This window comes from Blennius ocellaris (genome assembly GCF_963422515.1).
Source record: "Blennius ocellaris genome assembly, chromosome: 10".
Lineage (NCBI taxonomy): Eukaryota > Metazoa > Chordata > Actinopteri > Blenniiformes > Blenniidae > Blennius > Blennius ocellaris.
This window is the reverse complement of record NC_137659.1, coordinates 5134436-5155759: the sequence shown is the minus strand read 5'-3', so window position 1 is coordinate 5155759 and position 21324 is coordinate 5134436. Positions and strand designations below refer to the sequence as shown.

General features: G+C 42.0%; 1 protein-coding gene across 4 annotated transcripts in view; it reads left to right on the top strand.

The window, feature by feature from the left end:
* LOC308135242 (rho GTPase-activating protein 12-like) overlaps positions 1 to 21324 on the top strand; it is a 45163-nt gene that overhangs the window by 17962 nt on the left and 5877 nt on the right. For 2 of the 4 annotated variants that reach the window (XM_080503132.1, XM_080503131.1), the window contains exons 3-9: positions 15600 to 15869; positions 17310 to 17516; positions 17897 to 17977; positions 18689 to 18817; positions 19538 to 19612; positions 20148 to 20209; positions 20717 to 20798. In XM_080503132.1, the coding sequence (XP_080359258.1) occupies positions 15600 to 15869; positions 17310 to 17516; positions 17897 to 17977; positions 18689 to 18817; positions 19538 to 19612; positions 20148 to 20209; positions 20717 to 20798 (906 nt within the window). The remainder of the gene's footprint in view (positions 1 to 15599; positions 15870 to 17309; positions 17517 to 17896; positions 17978 to 18688; positions 18818 to 19537; positions 19613 to 20147; positions 20210 to 20716; positions 20799 to 21324) is intronic. The other 2 variants (XM_080503133.1, XM_080503134.1) reach the window with 2 other exon arrangements.

Sequence of the window (21324 nt, the reverse complement as noted above, 5' to 3'; positions counted from 1 at the left end):
TTATGACGATGTTCAGTTTGTCCCTCAGTGAAACCCTACTAACCGACTTTCTTCTAGTTAAACTGGTTTGATTTGAGCCGGTTTTTGTGCCGTTTTACCGTCTCAGACATGATGCATTTGCTCATTCGAGACCAGAAATACAGGTTCAGGCTCTGTGACTAGTTAGTATTCTGAACAAGGTCTTTTTTTAAAGGGCAGTAGGGCTTCAGTGAATACAAAGTCTAATCACGCAGTGTCTTGTTACCTGTCGGGTTTGCCGAACGTTCTTTCTGCCTCCACTGATTGTTCTTGATTATGAAATTGCATGGAGTCTGTGCTCGATCTCACATGATGCACGAGTAAATGTATTAAGGAGCACTGCGATACCGACTCTTACAGCTTTGGAGAATAATCAGAGAATGGCAGAGGGCAACAAAAAACTGATTTATTCACACATTTTTAGTTACTTTTTTCCTGTCCGAGATATAAAAACAAAACCGGCTTTATTCTGATGTGTTAGATCTTGTGCTTGTAGTTCTAACCTGCATTCATGTTTCTGTCACTGCACTAACAGTAGAAAGATTTGTCATGCCAGGTTGAATTACCATGCATGTCTAAGTCCCAGCACCTTGAAATAAACCTTTTTTTTAATGTTTTAAGAGCAATTTAGAGGAAATCATTATGGATGCACAGATACAAATTCTTTAAAGGATGACTACAAGTACCTTTATCTACTTGTCACTACTGATTACTGATACAAGTACTTATTAAATGCCATTAAGCCGAATTTATACTCCATACACAAACTATGGGCGAAGGCTATGAGTTCTCATTGTCATTGTCATTTATTTCAAATGAGTGCCAAACCGCTGACATTGTCCGTCCTCTCTTGTCTTCCTTGCTGCTGACGGATGACGTCAAGTAATACTGTCCGGGTTGTGTCGGTGATCTTATACGAGTATGAATAACCCGTGCAATGTGGGACCTGATACTGGTATTCTTATCAATGCATCCCTGGAAATCATCATATTAATTTGTTTGGATTGCCACAAGGCCTCACTTGCATAAGCCCAGTATCTCTTGTCTTCTTGAGTTGGAAGCATGTTTGGGTGAAATGGCAATACTCTCAATGCCAAATCACACTGGTTTTCCCCACCCGCATACCTTCCTGCCCTCTTCCTTCCTGCGTGCCTATCTAAACGACCTTGCAAAATTTGCATGGTCATTTGAAGTAATCGCATCTGGGAGTTTTCTATCCGAGGTTACTCCTCATGCTGTCGCATTGCCTCACACCCCGGAGTCGGAGGCAGTGTGTGGAAAACAGCCAGGAGTTATTTCAAAGACGAGCAAAAGCAGCCGGTGACACCAGCTCCCGTTGTATTTTTATTTAAATTATTATTCTTACTGCTTTTCCTGAACAAATATTTCTTATGTGTCATGTGGAATCAAGTGTTTCACATCGGAATGATTTATAATGAACTAGTTGTATAGAATCCAAACATTCTGACACTCCAGTCCAGCTTAGAAATCAAAATGTCTTTTAAAAAAAAAAAAAAGACCAGTGCAACCTGGAAGAAATCACAGGCTCAATAGTCCCCTTAGCAGACAACCAAAACTCTTAAGAACTTGATGTGTGCACAAAAAGAAGTCGTTTTATCCTCCAAATCAGGAACCTGAGGAAAGTCATCCTTCCACTGGCCTGTGAGGGCAGGCTGCCAGAGAGTCCGGCAGAAATCCACAAACACAGCAGCCTGTCTGTACATGCCAAGCGGTTCTCCACACTCAGAGATAATCCACTTTGTTACCTCGAAAGCGCACACGAAGGCCCATTTCTAGCCCCTCAGCTGAGCATGAAGCCCCTCTCTGCGTGACGCTCCTTTGGCATCCATTATGCCCTTTTTTTTCCAAGGCTGCAGGTGAAGTTGAGGTCTTATCAAATAACCATAACTGTTTTTGGTGTTTTCTACAACCTTTTTCATCAGTCCAATTTCTTTTTTTTTTTTTTTTACCCCAATACAATTTTGCTATCCTCTGTAAGCCGAGTTCTTGTACACAGGTTGTTTCTACTTTCGTCTTCAGTCATTTGAAGAAGTCCTGACATGCTGACAGCCTTACCTGGAGGGATCTCTCTCTCTCTCTGTCTTTCTCTCACCACCACTCTCTTCCTCATACCTGCCCTCCACCCCCCTCCATAAAGTGGTTCGCTGTTGAGGCTTGCGGCTGCGAGAACGCCGGGCCTCGTGGCCTCTCCTTCCAAGTTGGAGGAGGAGAAAGGTACTCGAGTGCGTGGCGTTCTCCGCATTCTTGAAAGTATGCAGACGCAGGTCGACACACGATTCTGCAGACTTTGTAAACGTGGAGAGATGGAATACGATAAAGAGATGACGACGATCAACTCTTTATGCACTGCTCGCCTACCCACATCAGTAAAACTCCAAATCTTTTAATATTTTTTTCGAACAACACTCAAAGGCGGTCTCACGACATTATATCAGGGATGTGGCTTCCCCTTCAAGAGAAAAACAATTCCATCTCGTTGCAGTGTCTCGTGGTTTAACTGGGATTTGTGACGATGATCAATGAAGCTGTGGCAGAAAACGACAGACTAACCTACATTCACAGCGAGACATGGAGATTGGCTCACTTCTGCCTCTACGCACACACAGGCACGCACACACACACACACACACCCACACACGCATGCATTTAGTGTAGAGCAGGGGTGTCAAACTCATTTTAGTTCAGGGGCCAAATGCAGCTCAACTCAATGTTGTATGACCCAGACTGGTGAATTAGTGCCACAATAACCTTTGAATTTCAATATTCTATGTTGTGGCACAGAGTATACTTGATGAAAATGTCTATGTTGTTCCAAAACTTAACAATTGGTACCAATAATTACTACAATCTTAACATAAAGCCAATTATTGACACTGGTCTACCTATATTTATGTATTTATCTTTATTTCTCTTTTATCTTTCGCGTGCATTCATTTCCTTTACTATTAGTGTAATATAGTGTGCTATTTTCTTTTTTGTCTTCTAAATTTTAACGTTTCCTTTATTTCTTATTCTTCTATCCTATAAAGACTGTTTTGGTGCAGAATGTGTACTGAGAGCAATTCACTGCAAATTATAGCATGTGTAATTATTGGGTGTAATCAATAAAAGACTCGAACTGGCTTGACTCCATTTTAGTGATGCAAAATACAGTAAACTGTCTAAACTGCATCTGTAACTGTTGCATATTACATCCTTTTGAGCAAGGTTTTACAAACTCACTCCCGACAGCATGGTTTTGAAGAGAATGCCAGTTTGGTTGCGGTAAATACGTGAGGTTTCATGGCAGCACCGCAGACATCTCAGCTCGGGCCAGTGTTGCATTGGGTCCACTACTTTTAAGAAAGCCATGTAATAAATCCATTTCTTTCTTTGCAATTTTTACAATTTGGCTGGATTAGAGCCACTGGTTTGGTTCACGAGCCTTATGTTTGACACCCTTAGTGTCAAAGGATTTTTCTTTAAGTCACAATGTTTCTATTTTTACATTTGATGGTTCCTGCTGTACAAAGTGTGTAGAAGATATGTCCTCAAATACGGCCTCTGTTACTTTCTATATTTCTCAAGTCCTCACATCAAAAGCTGCTACAAGTTAAAAAATTTGTCGTAAGTGGCGGATATTCAATTTACATGTATTTAATGTTTGAAGACATTGTAGGTTATGGTGTCAGCTGACTGTGACAGCTCTGTTTTGCATGTTTGGAACATAAACCAAAATCTTTAAACACAAATCTCTGTCTTATCCACTATAGTATTCTCACTTACTGTTATGCCTTTATTGCCAGTGAGCTGCCATCAGTTTTCTTGTCAGTAGAAAGGCCACTTGTTCCATTCCTCATGCTTGACTCACACTTTTTCCAGCTCCCACTCATTAATGAGGTCCACTATGACAACTGTGCCTCCATTGCACAATGTTCAGTGTTTCCATCCGTACCACCCTTAAAGTGTTGGTCACATTTTCTTTGAATGTGCAAGGACCTTGTGAATTCAGTGTTGCTAAGAGGTTGATTTTCTCTTTTATTTTCTTCGCATTTTCTTCTAAATCATTTTGGTCCTCATATGTTTTAACCCCCGAACTCTTTACATCTGGTTCGGTGCTTACCTCACTTCATGTTTGCCCACTGAAGGTCCTTTTTCTGTGACTTTAATGGGGACTTCACTGGCAGCTCTGAGTCATGACTCAGTTTGCAGCCAGTCTTTGATGTACCTACGGTCCCTCAGACTCCCTCTGTGATCGGCCCCGCCGGCATTTGACTCGTCACCCACACGTTTGACCTCACGGCCATTATTGATGCATGAAGGGAGAAAGTGGCTTTTCATGATCTCTGCGTGGAGAAAGCAGCGGTTGTTGGCCGTGACCTCAGACGGTTGAACTGATGGTGGTATGCACATTTGGTTTTTGCTGAAACGCCTGCTACTTACACTTACAAATAATAATCCAAAATAATTGTCGGCACAAAACCTCCAAAAGAAAATAGCAGAACAACAGTGGTATGAATGTGATTGCTGCTTCCTGAACAGATAAAATCTGTTAATGATGATGATGTGTGTATATATATATAATAGTTCAGATATATATGTGGTTCTGCTATTTTCTTTTGGAGGTTTTGTGCCAACAATTACTTTGGATTATTTTAGATTATTATATATTATTCCACATTTGGTCAATAGAATGAAAAAGTGAACCGCCGGTTAGCAACTTATCCTAAAAACCTTTTCAGTTGATTTGAAATGTTTGTGGAATCTATTTTCTATGGTAACTTCACAAGAATTAAATTATTAGGCGACTCGCCTCCTTATTGCAATACATTGCGGTACCTTGTCTGACAGAGCAAGATTTGATTTTATCAACTGATCACATCCTCATACGCAAGACTGGATATTTTTAAACGGCTCTGATGTACCATTTGGAAATTATTAGACTGCTTCTCATTTAGGTTTTTACTTCATTTACATAAAAATGTTATTCACTGGGTCAAAGCAAAAGCTTTTATTTCGCACGGACAGACAGCTGCAGACATAATCTATAAAAATATTAGGTTAAAGGATATCTTGCAAACAAAGAAAGGTGGTAATGCTTTACAGAGTTTCACTATGAAGACTAGATGGAGCTCATATGAAAGTGTCGTTAGCCTTTGGATGATTTCCAATAACCTGTGTTTCAACGATACTATACTGAGAGTTTATGTGAAATTATAGCTGGAGTCACAGAGGCTGTTGTGAGTGGGCCAAATGGGTTAGTTTCAGCACATATTGTGTCATTTCAAAGGAAGCCCGGCTCAAACGAGCATTAAAGCTCATAGAAAGTGTCTGAAGACGTTTCTGGTTTGGAGCCGCTGGCCTCACTCTGAGACAAACATTTAGCCTTGAATGAATGAATGAAGTCTACTTTGATAATTGCAGCTCCACTCTGAAGCCTCCTTTTATCTTTGCCAGCTCCACTGTGCCGATCTCAGTGCATCACGGCCTTGTTGTGTCTCCGTTATCTGGGTTAACGACGCATAGCTGCATTCATGTTTGTGAATAGACATGCACTAAGTCTGGCCTTTTGCCCTCAAAGGACCCATGTCTGCCATTGAGGAAATAATACCCAGTCCTGTTGCCTTCTCCTTGGATTTAGACTAAAATCATTCAGGGGGCACAGCTGGGTCAGTCCGCTCTACAGTGAAACTGTTGTCTGCCATAGTGTGGTCTGACCGAGGAGCTGTGGGGGGGAATGAATGTGTTCAGCGCTTCAATACTGTGCTCACAAATTTCTCCATTAGCTGAATTTCACCTCTTTATCAGTTTCTTAAAACTTGAAGACTGAGAGTCAAGGTATCAATATCTTTAATTTGATGGATTCCACTTGGTTTATGTTTGTTGAAATAAAATGTAGAACACATAAAACAGTTCAGAGGTGTCATTTACTCAGTTCACCACTAATGTTTCTATGGCTTTCTATGCGCATTTTATTTCTGTAGATTTAATCTTTGTCGACTTAAACCAATACAAAATAGTTTTGATAAAAATGTTTCCTTTGATTTGTGTGGATGTGTGCGATGTGAAAATTTGATCATAAAACATGCCGAAAGAAGCGTTACAAATGTCATCTAGAGGCTTTCGGTAGATTTAGGTTTAATTACAGCTCGTGTACATACTGGTTCATGTTGTGGAGACGTGTTGGGCCTCTAACTGATCCCATCGAACTGATGGGCCTTGATTGCAGCTTGAAGGGAGTTGCTGTGTCTTTGGAAAAATAATTGACTGTGGTGCAGCGCACACACTGCTAAATGGGAAATGAACCGATTGTGCCCAGTCGGCACCGGAGGGATTACACACACACACACACACACACACGCACACACACACAGCTTCTTCACTTGCCAATGAAACCCAAATTCTGTTGTATAAAAGGAGGTTGTGTTTATGTAACGATGCGAGTTGAACTTGGAGAGGAAGGCTGTCTTTGGCACAACTGATGAACCATTCCATCATGTCAAACTAGAATTGGAGTTGGTCATCAGAACATCCTGACAGGCGAAGGCAGGGTCCACCCAGGACGGGTCAGAAGTCCATCATAGGAAAAATACAGAAATACAATTATACATCACACCTACAAGTAATGTTAGGCCCACTAGTGAACTCACAATGTATGTTTTTGGGAATGTCGGAGGGAACTGGAGTACATTGGAGAATAGTTGATGAAGCAATCATATTGTCAAACCCCTCTGAGGAGTGTTACTCACATGCCTTTTGCAAAGGTAATTCAATCAGCAGTATAAGCATTGTTCTTTGCCTCGCACTTTGATCCAACCTGGCATTAACATCTTGTACCTCTTTTTCACAGTAGGGTTCAGTAGCCATGCAAGTTTCAGTGCCTGTAATGCACAGGTTTTACAGGAGTGGGTTATTGACTCACCTCCTCATCCACATCACTCTTTGTCTGCTCTCGACCCTTCGTTCAACCTGTTCAGCATGGGTGGCCCTACCAGGAGTATGATATTCCAGCCGACATAGCTCTCGGGCTCCGAGTGACACACAAACTACGATAGTGATCCCATCTGGATAGATTCTTTGGTCAGAATCACAATAGCTTGTCGGCTCACAGTTGCACGGTTTTGGCCCTTTGACCAGAATATTGTGAGTTCAAATAGATCAGATCAGCTGGGATGTGGGGGGAAAAAAATGTTAGAAATCTCTTTCCTAAAATCTTTCTCATGACATTGCCCATGAGCAAGGCATTTAATGCTCTACTGCTCTAATAAAAGTTCCTTCCAAAGCAATGAACTGTAGGAAACCATCAGTCCCTCAGGCCCTTGGAGTTCAGTGAATCCGAAGCAGAAAGTACACCATGCTGCAACATCTGAAGTTTTACAGTCGGTTTAAAAAGAGATATAAAGAAAATCTATCTTTTCCTTTCAGGTTCATAACCTCCCCCCCCCCTGTTTAATCCATTTGCTTTGGAGCATTGCATCTGGACTCATTGACCTGATGTGTTCGCCTGAGGGTGTTGTGACTGGCCTGGGCTGAGTGACGGCCGGACTCAGATGTGTCTGTATCTGTACCGCATATCTTCATCCCCCTCAGCTGTGTTGGCTCAACACAGCTGAGCTGTGACAACAGGCATCGAGATGTAAACTTCCTCCAGTGGGGATTTTAGATGACGTCCCACATTGTTGCAATGTGGTCGCAAACATATTTAAGGATTACACCTTAATCCTTGAAATTTGGACATTTTTCATTGTTTTGACTTGCACAGACTGCCTGAGTTTGTTGTCATTAGCACTTTCCTCTTGCAGTAAGAATATTCCCGGTTTGAGTCCAGGCCTCCCTGTGTCGAGTATGCATTTCCAGCGGTATTCCGATTTCCTCCGGAGTTCAAAGTGTCGTGTTTGTCACCTGGAGGTTTGACGTTTATTGGCTTTATATTGAGATTTTTGTCATTTTCAGCAGTAATTGTTTGGTTTTTGCAGAAATATAGACATTTTCATCTGCACCACAACAAAAAAAATAAAGCTTTGAAGTTTCAATTCAAAGATAAAATACAGCAATAAAATAAAGTGCATTTGACATCCCTGGTGTAGAAGAATTCATCATGGACTAAGAATAAGACCGATCAAATGTAAACAGTCACAAAACATTTGTCAAGCTTAAAATTGCACACCCACGGTTAAATACTCCGAACATATTTATTTCCAACCTGGCAACGAGGATTTACAACTCGAGCTCAATATGTTAGATAACAACGTGAAATCCACAAAGCCCACATTGGAAGAGAAAGTGTCACCGTATCTTTGTAAGTCACATTGCAGTATGTGTCCTGAGCAGTGAGTACACCTGTCCCCTCACTACCCTCTTGCATAACGACCGACCGACACACTTGATATTTGCTGGGAGGGATTTGAAGGGAAACACTCACCCACTCTGGTCCAATCTTCCTGTCTGCCACAGCAGGCTAAAAAAACATCAAAGCAAACGTCCTCAGACATCCGATTCTCACGCATCAATTGTAACTCTGAATTTGGATGCTGCACATTCTTTCCCCGATGTTAACTCTTTGTCCGTTATTTACAGAATTCATGAATTTGGGAAAATGTTCATGTTTGACCTCTGCTTTGCTGGAACTGATTCTGATTGATTCTTTTTCTTTCAACATGAAAATGGCAACGATCATGGAAAACCTGTTCAAAGTTAGTTATTATTCCTCTTATCACACACATTTATTACAGTCACTTTCAATGGTATATTTGATTAGGATTTAGCACTTTTTACACTAAAGTCAGTGAGTAATTTTCCCCATTTAGTATAAATTTGCGCTACAAATGCAAGAAATTTTCCTGAATTCAGCCAGTTTCACATTTTCCAACTAATTTTAGTATGAATATTATATTGCTGTTTATTTAGACAGATTCTGACATATAAGTAAAGGGCTAAGTAGTAATTGTGGGACTTATTGTTGAGCTTCTTTTATTTTCTTCTATTTTCACAATGAAGTATGAGTCGCAGATGTCATAATATTAAGCCTTGCAGCCATGAGATCCGTTATGTTTTTGGTTTTCTTTAATTAGGTACAATTTTCACGGGTTACTCAACATTTCAATCAAATGAACTTCAGTTTTCCTCATCTGGGTTTTATATGATTATATATTAATTTTTTAAGCTTAAGCAGTTTGTAGTGGTTTTAATTTTTTTATATATTTATTTATACCGCATACAACAATCAAGTAGAGCAATTTTTCTGTCCCTCTGTGTATACTAATGAAGTGGCAAAAACATTGATACCATTTCCCAATGTAATGTCGAGTCCAGTTCCATGAAAGAACACACTGTTAAACTCTATCCACTTTCATTGAAAATGAAAAATACTGTGTTCATCAGTGTCGTACAGGCTCAATGAAGTGGCATCTGAGTGTCTTTATATAAACACGGCTCCTGCCAGCTGCCCCGAGCGGACCCCTCCTGCTCCGAGCCAACCCCCATGCAGGAGAATTAGACGTCATTAGCCACGGCCAGCCAGGTACATGGAATTAGAGGATTAATCATGCAGTCGAGGCTGTCAGCTGCCTCTCCGCCCTGTGTTTTTCCTCAGATTGGATCTGCTCTGCAGCGTCACTAGGCGACGTCACCGCAGCCCAATGTGGAGCGTGTTTAATGCTGAATCACCTCCGGAAAAGAGTCTGCACTTCTTTTTAAAATGAATTAAAAAAACATTTAATACAAAATTGTCCCCTGAGGCCAAGCGGCAAGCACAGACATTGAAAGTCTTGCCTTAAGCAACCCCCCCCGCTTTTTTTTTTTTTTTTTTTGCACACTTGTGTCTCATGGCTATCATCAATGTCTGAAAATCAAGTGTTGCAAAAGCGCTACGTTTAGGAGGGTGGAAAAAGGATGACTGTGTTGAGGCATCATTTTGAAGGCCGTTGGGAATATCACTCATCTCCCTGTGGAGGGGCGAGACGCATCAGGACAGCTGCTGATTAACACTCACAAGCAGGAACACACACACACACACACACACACACACACTCACACTCACACTCACACTCACACTCGAACACGTCAGTGTCTTCATCACCGTTGGCCATTTGTGCATATCGTCACTCTCGGTATACACTCATCCTTCACGGATAGATTGATTCATTACATAAGTCCATTTCACGTCTAAAACCTTACAAAAATATATAACTGGAACATGCATTAATTATTCTAATGAGGTATTTTTGGCTTTTAAAAACACCGGATTTATTGATTAATCATTCAGTTTAATGTATTTTGTTGTAAGGTCACTCTCCGAATAATTTATCTCCATTACCCAACATTTATTACATTTATAATAAAAAAGAATGAGAAGAGAACAAATAGCACAAGTGGTGAATCATTTTATTGACTAGTCAACTTGCGCATGTCGTTCCTGCCAGTCACATGTGAACACTTGATTATCGAGTAACATTAAAGTAGGCCCCGTTTACACAACAGTGTTTTCAAGGGTAAATGAAAAACTTGAGAAAGTTTTGTGTGTTGTTTTTGAAAATGCTCCAACTCTGTCTCCGTAAGAAACGGGGGGGAAAATATAACTTTTCTGAAACCACTGGAACCACTTCTGCACATGTGCGAGTAGATAGACAAAAATGTGTGTGTGGTTTTATAGTTGAAAACAACAGTGCCAACTCATGGCCCGGCATGCTAACTACATCTTTTTCCATGTTTGCGTAATTTTCATGTAAATGGGCATCTTTTCCAAAATGTTGTAAATGCAAAACTTTTCTGAAACAAAAATGCCAAAACGACTCGTTTCACTTGACATGACGCCGTGTAAATGAGGCCTTAGATTTGAAGCTGTAATGTTGCAATAAAAAGACTAAATAGACTAAATAATAAAAAAGAAAATTCTAGCTCATTCAGATTTCACTGTTTTTGATCATTTGCAGCAAATTGTAAAACTCAAAGGTCATTAGTGTAATAAGTAAGCTCGTGTAGGGTTCATTGAGTGTTTTATTTGGAGTTTACTGTGAAAATCTTTACGTTAAATAGCCTGTCTGCATTAAGATTCAAACCGGTGAAGTTTATTATCATTCTAAATATTGCTATTCATCAGACTCCTATCTAAGTTTGTGATGCTTTCCGACCTTGAATCATCCTGTTTTCTTGCTGAGTGACGAGCCGTGTGCACCTGGGACATTGTGCATCGCTCCTCATACATGAGCTCCCTTCACGTTGTTTATTGTGCTTCCTTTGTAAAGCACTGTCTGCTCTTTTCTCTTGTCGAGTGTCATTTTTGCCGGCAGTTGCGTAACTGCCCTGGGTGGTGCTGGTGTTTCAAGTTCTTTCCGTGTTGTTGCTCTCTTCCTTGTTACTCAGTCCCGTCAGATTTACCAAGATTACCTCAGACGGTCCTGAAAGAGGCACAGATCTCTAATGGACGTCTGTTTTACAAGCTCCGGGCTTTCTCAGGGTCTCTCGGGGTCTCTCGGGGAACATGGACCTGAGCCGCTCACTCGTCTTTTTTTATTTGCTCTTTTTTACTGATCCAATTTCTTGATATTTTTTTTGCCCAATGCCTCTCATTATGCCTGTATTACACAGTTTTAGCTCACCTCTCATTCTTTCCATATGTTGTAATATCTGTGATCATTTTCCTCACCTCGTCAGGAAATACAGTCTGCTCATTTTCCTTTTCTGACAAAACCTCGCTTCTTCCGGTTTCAATCAGGTCTTTGATGACACTCCCTGTTTTCACTGATCGTCTTTCCCACGACCAGCTAAAAGCCAACCATTTTCAGTGTTCATCCCCTCAGATAGTTAAAGTTAGACATAATTAAATCTGATTAAATATACTCTACGGAAGGAAAACCTCAGCACTTCTGCTTTCATCAGCTCCATGCGGTGTCACAGAGGGACACATTAAGAAACATATCCGTCTCTGTTTATGTAATCTAGAGCTGACCACAGTCAGGACTGGTGGTAAGCATACAAAGCAGTGGTACAACTCTCTGTCCCAGTGAAACTTGACTGCTAAATGGACCAGGAAGTGGACGTGAGAGAGTTTGTGTTTGTTTTTTGCGGGCACGCTTGTGCATGTGCAAACATATCAGCCGGGCACAAACTGACACACAGCTCGGCACCGTAGCACGAGCATATTTCTGTGTGTTTGTTGTTGTGTGTGCACGGCTCGGCTCCCCGTGGTATGCAGCAGAGCAGGTTCACCTGTGTCACACAGTTAGGAGGAGGAGGAGGAGAGGCGAGAGAGCCCCACCTCCTCATCCTCTTCCTCTTCAATCCCCGCTTCCCTTTAAGACATGGAGAAACTTTACTGTCAGGCTGCCACCTAAAGGACGTCACGACCTCTGACGTGATGTTCGGCTGCTTCTGCACCCGGACAGGCATCACGAGCAAGATTAATGAAATCTGTTTTAATTCAAAAAGAAAAATCGGTTTTAAATCAGCTTTTCATGAATCACGGCAGCTGCGTTTGCATTAAGTGAACACTTTATTCTGAATATCTCACGAGACCAGACAAAACATACTCATCTCCAGACATTTCTGTCTTACACTAGCTGCGATGCATTCACCGCCTGAAGCGCAGTCCGGACCCGTCTCTCCTTCCCGTCTGTCGTTTTGTTTTCTCTACTGGTTCTCATGTGGCTTATTTCCAGCTGAAGAACTTTGCGGCCGGGTTTATTATTATTCAGCTGCCGGCTGTACAGATAAGACTGTGTGATTCTGCCCTGTGGAAATGTCGGCGCTGCGCCGCATCCTTTTCCCTTTCTGTGTCCATTAACGGCTGTTTGGTCTCTGATGGAGGGAATTAAGAGCTGCAGTGGGAAGTGTTAATTGCCTGCTGATGCGTTAGCGTACCCTCTGGCTCGGAGCCTCAGTCTCATGGCTGCTGAGGTCACGTTATCCTCTCATGTGATTGCAGCCACGATATATGGCCAGACCTGTAACCACCTTTAAACTAACTTCTCTCTTTAGACAAGCTAGTCTTGTATTGTAGATATTTGTTATTGAAGGCCTTGGTCCGAGCAGGTGGTTTCCTGACTTGTGTTTCGCCTTTACCCACGTTTGGCTCCATGCAGTGCGGTAGAATCCCCGTCGTCTGTGCACACACAGGGACCGTCTGTCCACTCGCTGACCTTTCCTGAAAGCGGTGTACTGTCAAAAGGAAGCAGCTCCCTGGTAGCGCGAGGTCAACCTCCTAATGTCCCACTGTGGTTTTCGAGGTTTTCGAGCCCAGTATTGATTAGCTGGTCAATCTGTTCACACCAGATGTCCGGAGCCAGCTGCTCAGGAATATACAGCTATAATCATCCAGTCAGGAGACTCACGGTGCATTTTTTAATAAGCCAATCTGGACGCAAAGACTTACGAGGTGTCTTTATTAGGAGGATTTGTCTGACTTACCTGCATCATTAGCATCTATTTGATGTATTTAGCAAAATTATTTTTTTTAAGCAAACAGCAAAACATCAGGTCAGAAAGTTCATGACAGATGTTATTTTTGCTGCAAACAAAAGTTCATGAAGCACATCTGGACACATTTGATCATGTTGTTACTTACACCCTTGACAAATGTGTCTGTTTCATGAACCAAAGTTGTTTTGGTCCGTTATTACTGGCGGGTTTCCTAACGGTCAATTGACTACCAAGACTTCCCCTTTGATAGATCTACGAATCACATGTTCGCGCTGCAATACGACACAGGAAGACCACAGAGCAGCGTCGCATGCCGCCGAACAGAGACTCAGAGCTGCCGTCCACGTCTCAATATTTGACAAATATCATGGCAATCACTCGTCTGAGGAGGAGTTTTTTCCGAGCCATCTCTCCACACGAAGAGGACGATGTGTTTGCCAGTTGCTCACCTCCGGAGGTAATATTTAACTGGTTTATTATTCATCATAACTTTCTTGTTTGATAAAATTCCCCATCCAAAACTGAAGCAAAACAGTCTGGTGATGTAAATGTCTGTGGTGCGCTGTTGCCTTGCACAGCACCTTTCCCTCCTCCCCGTCCCCGTTTATTGGATTCTTGCGGGAACCTCCAGCTGTTTGGCGGGCTCGTGCATATTTCATCCCTATTGATCCCCGTGCAATAAAAACATCACAGAGCCAGTGCTGGGACGCCTCGGGGGGACCGGCATTATTTATGACTCTCTCTCTCTCTGCCCCGTCGCTCTGCAGCCAGGCAGCTTCTTTGTAATGCCAGCATGAAATAATCATGACAAGCAGCCCATTGACTGGATCGGTTCTGCGTCTGGTTGCCGTGTCATTGGTTGAACTTTTTTCTGGTTGAAGGTTGTTTCTCAAATCCTAAATGTCACCTGAAGTTCTGACAGTTAGAAAGACTCTCCCTTAATTGTTTGTGTGGTTGGCTGGCCAGGTTTCCTCTCCAGTTTAACAGGAATATTTCTGTCGTGTATCAGCAATGATTTCCTCGGCCAAGAGAGCCCAGAGGGAAAATTAATACACTATCAGGGAGTAATTATTTTTTTTATTTACTTTTATTCCTTTTCAGGTTGTTGTCTAGTGGTTTTCAGTCTTGGTTGACAGAGTTTGCATTGTTAATAATCCAACAGGCTCCTTTTCTGGCATTAAAAACAACTTTTATCAGTCTAATGTGGATGAATTTGTTATTTTAGCTTGCATGGAGTGGTAATTAGAATGCTCTCCTAACAACGGGAATATGCTTAGAAAGCGTAGAATAGAATAGTTTTAATGTGTCATATGACATTACAGGTGCTGGAAAAATTATACACTTTTGTGCAGTTTTATAAACAGAACAGAATGTCAATATTAATAATATACAATGCGTCACGCTCACTAATTTAAGCACAGAAAAGTCCTATTTTGCATGTCTGTGGATGGTGGCAGGAAACAGGCTCAGGAAGAACATGCATGCTCTGTTAACAAGGTAACAGATCAAATTAAGCCTGTACCTCCATGACATGAGTGCCAATACACTTTCTTTTAGATGGGAATCTTTTTTTGAAGTCTGGAAAAATAATCTTATTCGTCGACTATATTATGTTTTTGGAGAGTTGACTCTGTTTACAGTTGTCTGAATGAACACAGCTTAGCACCTTCAGTCAGTTTTACTTCCTTATTTCCTCCGAAAACACACATTTGGGCCACTCGGTTATATAAGAGTGGCAGTTTCCTTCCTCTATCGACCTCCTCTCACTTCATTCAGTGATCTGTTCCTCTCCGGCCCGCCACAGCTCCTGTCAGTTTGAATTGTTATTTTCCTCACAACCTTCCAGCCGTCAGGTTTGTTCTCCAGCACAGCTGAGCGTGTCGAGTGTGTAGAGTAAACCGTAAACCGGCCCAGGAAGGTGAAGTGATTGATTCCACGTGCAGCTCGATAGGAACATGATGTTCACGGCGAGAGGGGCGGGGTGAGACGTTTGATGTGCACTTTTTTTTTTTTTTCACATCCAAGTGTCCACCAGCTGGTGATTTACACTAGAGCTGCTGGTTTCTCACGTCTCGGCCTCTCGCCTCCCTGTTTGGGAACTTTTATATAACAGGCTCGGACCTCACTCGCAGATGACTCACGCGTTGATCTCTGCTCATCCGCAGACGGTGTCCTCGTCGGGCCGAGGCCGCTCCGACTCGCCCGTCTACACAAACCTCCAGGAGCTGAAGATCACCAACACAAACCAGCCGCCTCCGCCCTCCGGCTCCCCGCTGCACGTGCAGGGAGACTGGGAGGCCTACAAGGACCAGAGTGGCAGGCATTACTACTACAACCGCTCCACGCAGGAGAGGACCTGGAAGCCTCCGCGAACCCGGGACGCCAGCATTGGACACTCCCGAGGAGATAGCCACAGCACCTCAGAGAGCACCGAGGTAAAACTGACTGAGCGCGGCACTCCATAGATGCATGGTGGGCAGGTTAAGCTCCATTTCAAGGTGGGATGAGTTTTTATTCATCCTGCATGAGGAGATTCGGGCATCACAGAAACACCGCTTTGCACGAGGATCAAGGAAAAGGCCTTTTTTTTTGACACGTCTCATCCTTTCACATGCAACTTACAGCTCCATTCAACAGTTTTCCTGCACATATGCGAGTAGATTGATAACAATAAAGTGTGCATTCACTAGCATTCACTCTGACATCAGGGTGTGCATTGCAATGCAAAACACCTTCTGTCATCTACACGTGATTCTATATTATGAAAATGGAAAAACAACAGTTTTCAGTACACTGCCAACATGCATCCGTTCACACCATGAGGGCGGGCATCGTGGTGATTGTTGGGATCATTTCATATGTTTGACTCTTAACAACAAACATATTGGGTATTTACAAACATAATTCATACATTAGTATCATAAAAGTATTTTTTAATAACCGCATAATGGTACAAGTCAGATTTGAGTCTCAAAAACGTGTTTCTACATTCTGTGTCGGTGTCAGAGCATTGTGACTCAGTGCCAAACATCAAATCCATAACAATGACTGCGTGACAGCACTTTCATCAGTTAGAGTCTGCAGTCTCATAAACAATGCGCTTCATGCAGACGCGCAAAATTGCTCCTCCAGCCCTCGCAGATTGGTTAGATTTGAATTATCAGAGAAAATAGATCTCTGAGAAAATGAACAATATTGTTGTTGTTCTTTCCAACACACACAGGTTAATTATGCAGCCGCTGCGAAATGATTTATTGCCCATGAGTAAAAAAAAAAAAAAAACAAACCCGAAAAACAAACAAACAAAAAAAACAAAACCACATGCAGCTTTTCTTTGTTTGGAAATTGCAGGAGTCAGTATTCATTTTTATTAAATTGGCTGTAGCTGATCAGCAGGAAATGACTTTTTTTTTTTTCTAACATCAGATATCCTCAGTGACATAACATATTAGTCCAAATTTACCAGGACTGCTCAGAGTTTGAGTCATCCTGTTTCATTAAAAAGCTGCACCACAATGCCACCTGCAGGCCAAAAGCAGTCACTGTTACTTCTCCTGTCCTGTGTCTGGCTGCAGGTTTTAGACTTCTCTGTCCAAAATCAAGCATGAAAACGAGGTGGTGGTTTCTGTGTCCCTGTACGGTCTCGCTACTGATGTGGGGGCAGTTTTCTGGTGATTTATTGGTTCTGGGTGCATGACCTGTCCTTCCTACTTTGTGACTTCATGGTGAAAAATGTCCTCTGTCTGTTCCTCTCTTGTTCTTCTCTCTCTCTCTCTGTCTCTGTCTCTCTCTCTCTCTGTCTCTCTCTCTCTCTGTCTCTCTCTCTCTCTCTCTCTCTCTCTCTCTCTCTCCCTCTCCCCCCACACTGATGGCAGAGCACACCTCTCTCGCTCTCGCCATCCTTCCTCCCCTTCCTCTCGCTCTCCATCGGCCGGCTGCAGCCTCTGTCGTCGGAGGACACGTGCTTCAGTACCTACTCTAGCCAGTCAGACAGTCAGTATGGCTCGCCGCCGCGCGGCTGGTCCGAGGAGATGGACGAGCACGGCCACACGCTGTACGTCAGCGACTATACTAACGAGAAGGTACCGGCTGCATGGAACTCTCCTACCTCTGTCCACTGTTGATGAGAGTGATCATCAACAGTCGAACACCAACTTTAATCAATGGAAATTTCTTTTTACTTTCCCCTTCGAACAGACTTTAATGCAGGTGCATCTCGAAAATGTAATAAAGCTGGTTGGGTTTCTTTGTCTCCTTTGCCGATTTAGGATTACTGTGTATTTAATTGGTATTTCACTCCTAAAATACACTTGATTTGGAATTTTTTCTTTCGAGATGCACCTGCACATGGCCTGAAACATTAGTTCCTTTACTGTTTTCAATTTAAATCTAGTTCTATTGCCTCGGGACTCACACAGCTGACTGTGGCTGCTCTCTGGTCTGTCTCTCTTTGTACTGCCAGTGGTTAAAACACGTTGACGAACAGGGAAGACCTTATTACTACAGTGCAGACGGCTCCAGGTCAGAATGGGAGCTGCCCAAGGTAAGACCCGAGAGAGGATATATCTCACCATATCTTCTCTGTTTGGTGTCGTTGTGGCTGCGCAGCTGAGCAAACTGCCTCCCAGTCAAAGTGACAGTTGTGACAACTTCAACACTGTAAAAACAGTGTGACGCAACAGAAAAAAAAAACCCAATTCAAGCCACTTATGATGTCCAACAACTCATCCATCAACACTTCTTTTAGAATTTAATGCTGCTTTAATGATTATCTTTATTGTTGCATTTTCAGTCAGCTTCAGTTTCACTGTCATTATTATACTATAGTACTTCTGATGATGTTTGTGTTTTAGCTGTCTGACAGAGTGCCAGAACCCCATAATATTCCAGTGCTTATATAAGCCCACACAAGAATTAATTTGACAATAAGCTTGAAAGTTGTACGAAAGCCGCCATTATCGAGTAGTTAAAAGGTTAAAAAGATTGAACTTTTACTATAAAAATGACATATTTTACATAATTTTAGCATTCAAACACAGTTTTTTTAAAATTATGAACGGCTTATTCCCTACAACTCAGATGAATGTGGCTTTTTTCATTGACATTTCATGATACAATGATGTGTAAGCCTGCAGAATAATGCACAAACATCCTTGTAATTCAGATTACATTCTTGCCATGTTTAATTAGAAGCGAATTTTGTCTCTGTTAAGAGAGTATAGATGGTAGATGACGAAATGTTTCCTCCCTCCAGTACACCCTCTCCCCTCCCCAGCCGTCTGGAGACGCTCCAAAGAGCCGTAGTCTGGACAGGAAGCACACAGATCCCATCGTGTTGACCAAGTGGAGGCACAGCGCCTACGTCCAAGAGCCCAGCGACAAGGTCTGACACCCCCCCCCCCCACCCCCCGACTATAGATTACCTGTTTAAAGAATATCCTACATGTATTAACTGTGAGCACAGTTTTATCTGTCAAAGCTTTTAACACTTGCAGCTGTTAATTGTTGTGTTCACCTGTGAAACTCCCTGTTGAGTACAGAGTTTCAGTTGTAGACCGCTTGCTTTGCAGCGGCCTCTAAAAGTCAGGCGTTTCTTCTCGGATCGCCGTCACCCCTACAAACACCAAGTCAGTAGAATGCCAGGCCATTTTTTTTTTTTATTACATTTTTTTTTTAATCCAATCCGACCACCTGATCACCTTTGCATGAGAGTAATTAGAAGTCATAAATACAGATGAATATCATGGAGTTGATCAAGCTTGTTCACTTGAGTGATTTGATCAAATACTCACCAATCACAAACCAATGAGAGTTAACTCCAATGTTCAATGACTTATCTTTGAAAAATATCAATTATGCTGAAGCGTAAAGTAGTTTTGAGCTGCATGAGTCTTCGGAGGGTACCTGACCTGCATCCACTTCTTAATGAATAATCCCTTTGTGCCTCCTGAACACACTCCACAGCATCATTACCTCTCCGGTAATTACAGCACACTCTTCCAGCTGCCTGTGTTTTCTTAACCTCGCGTCACTTTCTCATTAACCTTCTTTTGTTGGCCCGTGTGACACCGTTGTTTTCTCACCCCTCTGTCTTCACCTTTAGGATGCTCACCTGGCCCTCAAGCCCCCCTCTCCCGACTCTGACTCCTGCCCTTCATCTCCCAAGCCCCCCGCCTCTGTTAGTACTCACCACTAACCTCACCTCTTCACCCGCTTCGGAAGGGTTAAACTCACACACTTCCTACACAGGGCTGAAAACAGCCACTTAGAAAGGATTTTTAGCTTAAAAGTACATTTGGAGGGGAAAAAAAGACTGAGCCTGTGTAGGAAGTGTGATAACAGTCATGGTTTAGAAGTATTGATTAGTCTTGTATTAAAAATGTTGTCACATTTGTTCTTTTTAGTGTAATTCTCTATGGACTGGGATTTTAAAAATGTCAGTAGTGTTTTAATTTCGGTCCATTTTATGTCATTGACTGCCTACAAAACTTTTTCCCCCCCCAAAAAATGAGTGACTTGTTAAAATGCAGCACGTGTAGTCTCAGTCAGAAATGTTTTTGTTGAAATTGCACTTTGTGCACCTTTTTTGTTTTCTCACCTGCTCTACCGGTTGAAAATCACAGTTTGCTTGTTTGATGAGTTTGTGATGTGATTGTTTTTTCCACGATTCCATGATTTCTTTCTTCTTTTTGTTTTTTTAATTCCCTCTGTAGCCATCTGAGAAGTGTGGCGTTCTCAACGTGACAAAGATTACAGAGAACGGGAAGAAAGTAAGGTGAGTGGGAATGACTATTCATCCGTCCATGTTTTGTTTGGCTCTATCCAACGTGACCGGGGGGTGGGGGGGGGGCACGTATCTGGGAGAACAATAGAGAGATCTTGCAAACTAAATAGAGAAATGCCCTGAAATATATTTGAGAACGTTAACCGCTAAACTGGAGAGACACGTGTCTCTTTAATGCGTCTGTAAAGGCTCCATAAACATCGGAAATGAAAAATATAAAAAGATAGTGTTTGTCATTATTTCCACATTGTACTATTTTTCAAAATTTGGCAACATTTTTTAAAATGGCTGAAAAAAAGTCTGGAACTGGATAAAATTGTAACAACAAAAACACAAAGGTTGAAAAAGCAAAAATGCTTAAAATCAACAAAAATAAGGTTGACATAACTAAGTATTGACATTTCATTCAACTTTTCAACAATATTCACATTTTCTGAGACGCACCTGCACAGATTCACATTCTTTTTTCTTTTTTCTTTTTTTCTTTCCATGTGGCAGGAAAAACTGGACTTCATCTTGGACGGTCCTTCAAGGTTCAACGCTGCTGTTTGCAAAAGGTCAAGGAGGCGGGACCAGCTGGGTGAGCGACAGGAAGACTTCTGCTTTTTTTTTTCCCCATCCATGTGGAGGAACATAATGTGTTTCATGTTTTCATTCAAGTCCACTGAGAAGAGAAGGAGGGTGACTTCTGTCACAGCTTTGAAAGCTCATTGATTTCTTCTGCCCACATTTCAGATTAGGTGCACAGTGCAGTGCTATTTTCTTTTTCTATTATAAATGTAAACTCTGCACCAGAACTTTGCGTTGATATTTTTTTCTTCTCTCTGTTAGCAGTGTTCTCAGTTGAAAATCCTCTTTATTGCCCTTTTAAGGGATGAGCAGCAGAGCGCAGTATGAGTGAGATGTTTTCCTTCATACAAAAGGAAACAATAATCTGGAATTGAAATAGTGTTGTAACAGAGAAATAATCTACAAAACACTAGAGGAGAGAAGAACTTTCTCTGTTTCCTTTTCTTCTTTACCTTTGGCTTCATCCTGCCATCATCCTTTTTCTTTACCTCCGACCCCACGCAGCCATTCTGCCCCAGTGGCTCCTTACCTGAATT